A 9,782-nucleotide genomic window follows, 5' to 3' on the forward strand; every position below is an offset into this window, starting at 1 on the left:
CATATTGCTCAGGTAGCTTTATTCCCGTTGATAATGTGCTGTAAATATATTTTTTGCACTCATGATCTTTTCTGATGACTGTCGCGCATTTACCAGGATGCGGGTGATTGAACTTCCCGCATACGTGCTTTTTGCTTTCCGTTGCCATGGTAACTTTAAAATAGCCCGGAAACGTCAAATTGCTAAGTGTTTATGGTGCCATCAACGTCGTTTGTTTATAAATAACTCACAGTTAATCTTTTCGGTTTAAAAATTTATTGGTTGCAAAAAATATTGTACACGACACGTTCGTGAAGCCTACTTCCCGCATTGCCGCAACCTTTCATGCGGGAAACAGGCTATCCCCAACTAGTTTTTCCCTTCAAATCCGAAACAGCACATCCCAATTTCACAATGTGAGAATACAGTAATAGAATGGATAACTGTTATTATTACACTGTAGTTTATCCATGTGCTTTACAACGCATTCATGTTTTTCCATTATTGTTGGTACGAGACATCGATCAATGCACTGGATGTAATAAACAAAATTAAAGTATGATTGAATAATAAATGCATAAAAAAGTCTCTCCCGGAAACTTTCCAAGAATAACGTGTACTACATTAGTTGCTTATCGGCGGAGTAACCGTTGTCGTCGCGCCCAGACATAAACAATTTGTCCAAATATATAAACAAACGTGTATTACATCACTGAATGTTAATCAAAAATATGATCCAGGATTACCTATACACAACTACCCTCGTTCTTGAAATACCGTCGAACAAATACATAGTTTAGCTTTGTCTATATAATGCCAACGTGGTTGGCGAAACGCGACGACAAATATGTTGTGTGTTTTCGGTGTTGTGAAAATACACATTCTATAAAATACAAAATTTCCGAAAAATTATAAAATTTAATTTTGCGTATTTTATTTTTACTTCCTGAGCGTAAGCAAAGAAAGTATTGTAATCGAGTCTATCGGTGGGCGACTGATACTTTACGTTTTCTCGACATTTCATGACCCACAGAGTATGAAAAATTAGGTCTCGTGGCTCAGTCTGTGTACCGTCTGTTCAGATTTTTATTAGACAGACAATCTCCAAAACTACCGGACCGATTGTTGTCAAATTTTATATGTATGTTAGGAATGTGTAGATGGTAAAAAGCTAACCAAAGTTTGCCCAATCTCCGTAGCAATTTCATGACATGTCAAAAATGTTTATAATAAATTTTATAAAATAGCATACTCTTGTACAAATTCGCAAAATCAATTTTTTTTAATTTTTCAAAGAAGCGAGATTTGCGGCACTGCACCTCGGGGGCGAGGGAGGTCCTGTCGGAATAACATTCGGCCAACTTTTTAGAGTTGCTTATACGGTGTGTCTGAAAAAAATTAATGACTGAGTCGATTTATTTTATTGATTAAATCAAGAAATACAAAACTGAATACTCTGAAATCTTGACGTTTTGAAGTTATTTTAAGCATGGTAACTTTTCAATCAAAATGTGTCTGTTTAAAACAATTGATTACGTCATCTCAAAATTTTGCCGAATAAATTCTTTTGAAAATGTGCAAAATATGAACAGACTATTCTTGCAACTAATCATTCTATTTATATTTTTTAAATTTGCTTATACAGGGTGACTCAAAAAAGTTAATGAATCAGTCAATTTATTATTGATCAAATTAAGAACGATCCACCCTATTTTCTCGAAAATGTGAGAAAACGTTCGTCTTTACTAATAGTGAGAAGGTAAGAATTATAATAATAACATTCAGAATTTTTTGTTCAATTGAGACTTATTAACAATTTAGTCATCTGTTTTGAGGCGATAAAATTATTCAAATAAAACAAATGTCTACGTGACATTCTTCCGATGTATAAACATAAACATTTGAAACACTACGCATATTGCTCAATACCACTATTCCCGTTGGTAATGTGCTGTAAATATATTTTTTAGACGACTGTTTACGAAAGAGACACTTTCCGCACTACAATTTATGTATGAAAGTTCCGAATATCACGTTAGTAACTTTTTATCATATTAGTACCAAATTACTCTCAATCAATTACGTGCAGCCAATGAATCTCTGATTGATTGGCTGTACATTTTAGCTCCTTCTGAATATTTTATAGTTTTTCCTAGTTTTCCTTCGGTGAAAATTTTTGAGTTTTTGCTTAATTGCAGTGAACTGTGCATATTTTAGTTATTGTGAATTTAGTGCATTTTAAGTACGTTCTTTTTTTATTAGCATTCTTTATGGTTAAACTCATCAACGAAAGTTATTCAATGAGTTTTTTCTATTTTTTTGTGTTCCTTATTCACTTTCACCGTCAAGTTAACTTTATCAGCTTATAATTAATAACCTTACCGTGACCTACCCGTGTTTGTTGATTTTGTTAGCCACCATAACAGGTCCTATAGGTGTGAAGAAAAGTGTCCCCGTTTTTTTGTCTTTCCTTAGCTACTTATTTATTTATATACTGATTTGTTTTTGGAGTTCTATCCATTTGTAATAATGGTTGTGTATTGCTCATTATGTGCATCTGCGGTAACCCCGTCAACACCCTCAGTAAAATGTGTTGTTTGTGCCGAAAAATAGGGTCATATTAAGTAAATGTCTTGATACAGTCTCGGGCGCTTCTAGCATTAAAAGCTCTTGGACTTGTAATACTTGCTCCACTTCAGATAGTCCGATCTCTCTTCCGGCTATAGAGCAGATAAATTATATAATTATATATAATATAATAATATCAATAAATTCAATAAGCTAAAAACGGAGTTAAAGTTAGAACTGGCTGAGGTTATTAGTGAGAAATTTCAGCAAATTTCCGATAGAATTCAAGTGGTTGAAGACAACGTGGAAAAACTTCAATCTGAGCTTAATCTAATAAAAAATAAGGATGACATTGCCTGTGATATTAATAATGTGGTATCTGAAATTAATGATTGTATGGATCTGGAAGATTACCTGAAGACCGTGTTAAAGAAGATTTACAACATTTTTGTGAAATCCTGAATCCTTTAGGTTCTTTAGATTCTTTCCCTAAGCCAAAAAAAAATACTGCGTCTTGGTATTGCAAAGCCTAATGTTATGCGTCCTATCAAATTATTTTTTGAAGATAGTAATGAGGCGATGACTGTTTTACGATCAAATAAAAACAATCCAAATAAACAAACTCACTTCCGCCCGGATCTAACAATATTGCAGAGAAAATGGAATAGTTCTGTTATTGGTCAATTCAATGATAGGAAATCTCGAGGTGAAAAGAATCTGGGTCTAACTTATCGTAATAATTTAGCTCAAATTATTCATAAAAATAATAATGATGCCAGACACGCAAAAAACTAACTCATTTTCATCTATATTATCGGAATGTCCGTGGCTTACGATCTAAGTTGCATCCGTGTTGCATCTTTTCTACACTAGTACTTTTGATGAATTTTATGACATAGTTATTATAACTGAAACATGGTTGAATGATTCAGTTTACAACTCGGAACTCTTTTCTTCAAGTTACAATGTTATAAGATGTGATATATATATTTCATTTTGGGCCAGTCTTCAGGGGGTGGTGCTTTAATAGCCATAAACCAGTCAATTAATTTCGATACCTTGGACGTATCATTTATAACGGACCTTGTACCATCTGCTGATATGGTTGTGTGTAAATGCTGGCTGGATAATTTTATATTCTACATTGCTGCAATATATATCCCGCCTAATTTGTCTAACAGTCATTTTATAGTACTTTTGGAAGTTCTTGAATCTTTCTTCCTGAGTAAGGCTGTTATTTTCATTGGTGATTTCAATTTAACCCACTTCAGAAGTGATGTACCTCTGCCTCCTTTAAATATTTTACAAAATTTTCAGAATTTTTGTCGATCACTTAATTTTGAACAATTTAATAATATACTTAATGCCAACAATAGGTTGTTAGATCTCGTCTTATCTAATATAGAATTCGACATTGAAGTTGAGAGAAATAATCTTCTTTTTGTGCCTGAGGATCGTCTTCACCCTGCGCTTTCTATATCGTTTGAACGTAAATACCCATCAAAACATCGACAGTTTCCGACAGCAAACAGTTGGAGATATAACTTTAAAAAAGCTAATTATGATCAGTTATATTATGATATATTCAATGCTGATTGGTCTGAAATTGGACTAGTTAAAGATGTTAATACTGCATTAGACATATTTTATAACATTCTTTACAAAATTCTGGACTTGTCTGTGCCTAAATATTCTCCAAAATGTCAAACTTTCATTATTATCTAATCTAAAATTGAAGGAGTCATATAGAAAAGAGTGGAAGAAATACGGCAACCAATTTTATTTTGAGGAATTTAAGAGACTTCGTGTGTTATGCAAACAAATGATTAACGCTGCTTATGCATCTTACTTGAAAAAGATTGAGCATGAACTGTATGTTTGCTCTTTATTTTTTTTTCATCTTATATTTCCATGTAATTATATTTATTTATAATTTTATTTTTATACGTGCATAACGACCTGCGCTTTATAAAACAGAACAAGATATGTTTATGATCAGAATTAAAAAATGTCCCATCTAATAGGTAACACGAATTAAGACTAGTAATGAGACATCATTTTTTAACCTCTGCCTATGCGTCACTGCCAAAAAGGAACAATTATACATATACAGAATTTTGAAATATGCTCGAAAAATAAAATCATATATTTCATCATTTTATTAATTCTAATGCAAAATATGTTGATCGACAATAAAAGCAACACAAAGAAAAAAATCGAACTTAAAAAACGAATCTATTTCAAGGTCAGCGATTTCTTCATTTTGATCGTAGGAAAATAAATAATAATTTGAATACGAAACAATAATTGATCATCGAGTTTTGTGTTTTGACTTCGTACTCAGTTATAGGTATATCTGTTTAACATTAAATTTTCAAAAGTTTAGATTTTTCCAATGTAATCTTGGGTTCTAAAATAAACTGGTAATGTATAATGAATAATTATAATTGAGTATTTTCGTGGTTGATCTTTAAATTATTATTTTCTCAAAAAATTCACTTCATTTCATATCCAATATGTAGCTAACTGAAAACTGATAATAAAGCAACAGATATGACGAAATATGTCGGTAATAGAGTGTATGTATAATACCAATACATCGGGTATGTTTCTGTTTTTGTCTTCGTTCCACACCACTGTATTTACAGTATTTACGCAGGTATACGCTTCCGCCCCTAAAATCCCACGTACGGCATCCTTTGCTCACGTAAATACAGTGTCTGGAATGAAGACAGAAATAGAAACATATCAGATGTGGCGATTTACATATAGTTTTACAACACTTTATCAAAATTTAAAAAAACTACTATGGTATTAATTGAAATTTATTGTTAAGATAATATGGTCAGTTAGATGTGGGTCGTCGTATTCTTTAAAAAGTGGCCTTCGTCAGTGACTTCGTAATGCTTAATTAATAATTATATTCAGAGCGAAAAATACAACGGCTTTATTAGAAATACACCAAAGACAAGTTTTTTTCATTGTAATAATTTCTAAGAATTATATTTCGTAGTTACGTCTTGTAGACCACTTTGTAGTTACGCCACTGGCGGGTGTTAGTGCACTAGTTGACAGCTCAGAACAAAATTCCCTATACGGACTCGGCCTGGTACCGCGTGGGTACCGCCATCAACGTTTTCTAGTGTGGTGATAGTGCACGTGTGTCCAAAATGCCGAAGCGAAAACTAGAAAAATTGGAGCAGTGTCGATTGGCAAAGCTGCGAAAGAAGCTCACTAAACTCGAAACGTTGCTGGGCACAGTTTCCTCAGGTAGGTAACCACTAATTATTTCAGTATTTCTAGAATAGCGAAATTCACCCCAAGGACACCCCTCATGTGCAACAAGGGTCAACCGCCATTTGCAAAATTCATATATGTGAATTCCACACTGCCTCCCCAGGGTCCCTTAATTTATTCTTATCACCTGGGACTCGTTGAGAGGCACTAGACGTTCTATATATGTAGATACCTTTTGTTGCCAGGGACACACAGTGCCACCTTCCTTTTTTACGGAGTGGCTCGCTGACGCCGCTATATATGTAGAGTGCCAATTATTAAGAAGGCTATATTAATCCCTCGCTGCCGCCTTTATATATGTAGAGTGCCAATTATTAAGAAGGCTATATTAATCCCTCGCTGCCGCCTCTATATATGTAGAGTGCCAATTATTAAGAAGGCTATATTAATACGGCTCTCTCCTTTCAGAGAGTTCTCATTCAGAGCAGTCCGATGAGCAGTTCGACCAGTCTGAATTCGAGACACATTCAGACTCCTCTGTGTCTGTTCAGTCTACAGACGTCCCCCAGCAACCAACAACACCACCAAGACTGCCAAAGGAACTCGATCTCCACCCAGAATTTGTCTCCTTACTGGGTGTCGATCCCAATACAGCTAATAGCCAGGATACGAGTCTTAATGAACATCTGGTGAAAAGATGGTCCAGTTATGCATCACTGAATTACAAAGCAAGGGAGCAATTGAAGAATGCAAATACTGTCCAGAGGAGATTCTTTCTCCTTATTTCCTGGTTAAAAAACCAAATGGCTCAAATCGGTTTATTCTAAATCTACGACATCTTAATACCTTCAGTACGGCTCCTCATTTTAAGTTAGAAGATTACAGATCGGTAAAACATCTTTTGACCTCAAATGCATTCATGGCCACAATTGATCTGCAGGACGCCTACCTTATTATTCCAGTAGAGAAGAGCTCTCGTAAATATCTTCGTTTTAAGTATGGTCAAACATTATTTCAGTTTGCATGCCTACCCTTTGGACTCTGTACTGCACCGTTTGTATTCACGAAGCTTTTAAAACCCCTTAGTTCCTTCCTTAGGGAAAGAGGTTATTGTTCGGTATTTTACCTGGATGACCTGTTGTTAATAGCGGATTCTAGGGCTGAATGTTCTACAAATGTCAGAGTAACTGTCACACTTTTGGAACGCTTAGGCTTTGTTATTCATCAGGACAAAGGTTGCTTAATACCCCAGCAACAATGTAAATTTTTGGGTTTCTTTTTTGATAGCACCAATTTAACTATTACATTGCCCTTAAATAAAATTGACACCATGCAAAAAAGATGAATGGCTCTCAAGGGCCAGGGCCACTGTAGAATTCGAACCTTTTCTCAAGTGTTGGGTTCTCTAGTATCTCTCTGCCCTGCTATCCCTTACGGACACTTGCATTTAAAACTCTTAGAACAGTCCAAATTCGCGGCCTTGAAAAAATCTCAAGGAAATTATGGGGGCACCAAAAGAATATCAAATATTGTCCAGGGCGAGCTTACTTGGTGGCAAACAACAATCCCCTCAGCCTTGCACTCACTAGTGCCTCCTTCGATTTCTATGGAAATTTTTACAGATGCTTCAAAAACTGGGTGGGGGGGGGGCTTGTGGAGAGCAAAGCACCACCTAGAGTGCAGCCCAAGCTAGTCTTACCCTTTTTTAAGACCAATCCCAAGTTGTGTGTTGCCTCAACCTTAAAACACTATGTAAAGATTACAGCTCCGCTACGAGGCTCCATTCAGCAGCTATTCCTGACCCATAAAAAACCCCATCGAGCAGCATCGGGTCAAACCATCGCCAGGTGGATACAGACTACACTTAGCAGGAGTGGAGTCGACACGCAAAAATTTGGTGCTCATAGCACTCGACACGCATCCACATCGTCAGCAAGCAGGGCAGGAGTTAGCTTAGAGGTTATTAAAAGCGTAGCAGCTTGGGGACCAAAGTCCGCGGTTTTCGCCCGATTCTACAACCGCCCTCTTTCAAACACACACACTTTTGCCGAAACTGTGTTAAAACCGTTTTCCGACAGCGAAAACTTAAACGTAGATAAAATTGTTAATTATTCCTTGTCATTCATACATCTGTTTTGCTACACAAATAAGTTACAGTTAAATCCATAAGGTTGTAACCACTCGTTAAATTGTAAGGCTGGCATTACAGCCAATGGTGTTTTTCACATGAACAGATTGGTAACGGCGCAAGTGTCAAAATTTGACAATTACGCACGAGAGAGTTTTATTTAAATATATCACAGTTTGTTATAACCATATCATTGAAAAAATGGTACCAACACGGCATATTGTGATAAATAAGCAGATGAAAATGGCACTTGCCAACTGCCACAATGAATTGAAACTTGCTTATCCCCAAGCATCCTCCCGAGAACTTGAATTCAAGCTTGTAAAAATCTTTTCAGTATGTAGTTATTCTTATACCATGGAAAGAGAGTACTATACTATGAGAGTAACGTATCGACATTCGGAACTTTTTTCATGTTATTACAACATGGTGGTCTGTCGAAGGACTTTTAGTTTTAACTACCTCAAGTTGAAAGTGTATATCGCTTTTTAGTACAACATTGTCTTTTCAAGTTTTGTACCCACTCTTTATATCCTACACAATACAACTAAATGTCCCTCATTAAATTCAAGCACTGCATACTTTCCCTGTAAACTTATCATTAATTCCTATCCTTTCCATAGTGTTCCGATGTCAGGCCCACAAAATTATAACCCAACACCAGTCTGGAGAACCGTTACAAGAAGCAAAGTGGAAACCAAAACAAAAATCGCAGTGGTATTCAAATTTGGAATTTAAAGAAGATCTAACCTACTGTATATTTGACCAAAACAAAAAAAAAATGAGTTTTACTCTTCAGGATTTGTTTATTTTTGCGAAAGAACATCCAGAATATACAGCAAGTTTAAATACTTTACATCGAGTATTAAAATCCATGGGATTCAGATTTAAGAAAGTTAACAACAGAAACATAATTTCTTTTTGGCTATTTGGTCTATGTGTTCCCAATGTTTCTAACCACTCCTGTAACAGTAAGTTTAAATAAGTCGTCAAATTATTTTCAACATACCGATTATTTTAGCCTCTGAATTTTGTGAAGTTACATTTTGTAAATAATAAGTAGTACCAAATACTAGAGTTATTAAACATAACATTAAAGACTTGTTGGTGTCCCATTTTTTTGATGAAAAATTGGTCATCCGTTGCGGCTAATTAAGGTGATCTACCCATTATAGACAATTTTGGTGTTGCTCGCGAGATTGATCATTTCAGTCGAGAGAGCTGGTCCTTCGAGTCATATCATATTAAGTTTATCGTTATTTCTAAAAAAGAGTACCACATGTTCATTCAAAGAACGTTATTAAGTGTACTAAAACATAAATATCGCTTTTGATTAATCGGTGCTTATGATTTTCAATAAACAGTATCAATTTTTACCGAACAGCTTTGTTGCTGATACCTAATCTAAGCAACGAAAAAAGAGACGAGACTCCACTTCTCTGGTGTATTGAAATCATAGGTATCTGCTGTGGTGTCAATCATGTGGGGGAGATACTGAAAACGGAGACTTATTCAAGAATAAACTTAATATCAGGGATATGATGCATAGTGAATTCTGAAAATGCACTACTTTTCGTTAAAAAGAACAACACATTATTCACGGGGCTCTAAGAAAATGACTTCTAATACCTGCTCTTCGGTATCTACACGATGTCTAATAGTAATAAATGTATTATTTGCCTACGATGAAATGAAACAGCTTCTTTTATGACATGTACAGCCCAGTTAAACACAATTTAACTAGAATGGCAGCAGAAATAACTTCTGTCCCATGCTACTTGCCTTAAAGTAAACCTTGACGTCTCTGTGTACATTAATCAGTCATCTTTGGGGGCAGAAGCGTCTGTTCAGGTCAGTGATGAACTTCGTG

At 35.4% G+C, this 9,782-nt stretch overlaps 1 protein-coding gene across 1 annotated transcript; it reads left to right on the top strand.

Moving 5' to 3' along the window:
- The first annotated feature begins 5,704 nt into the window (after positions 1-5,704).
- LOC135135652 (uncharacterized) lies at positions 5,705-7,106 on the top strand. The gene is made up of 2 exons (XM_064064775.1): positions 5,705-5,817; positions 6,253-7,106. The coding sequence occupies exons 1-2, from the start codon at positions 5,718-5,720 to the stop codon at positions 6,609-6,611; spliced, it is 459 nt and encodes a 152-aa protein (XP_063920845.1). The 5' UTR covers positions 5,705-5,717; the 3' UTR covers positions 6,612-7,106.
- Positions 7,107-9,782: the final 2,676 nt, after the last annotated feature.

This window comes from Zophobas morio, unplaced genomic scaffold (genome assembly GCF_036711695.1).
Source record: "Zophobas morio isolate AGI-343-1 ecotype UQ-CSIRO unplaced genomic scaffold, CSIRO_AGI_Zmor_V1 ptg000024l, whole genome shotgun sequence".
NCBI classification, from domain to species: Eukaryota; Metazoa; Arthropoda; class Insecta; order Coleoptera; family Tenebrionidae; genus Zophobas; species Zophobas morio.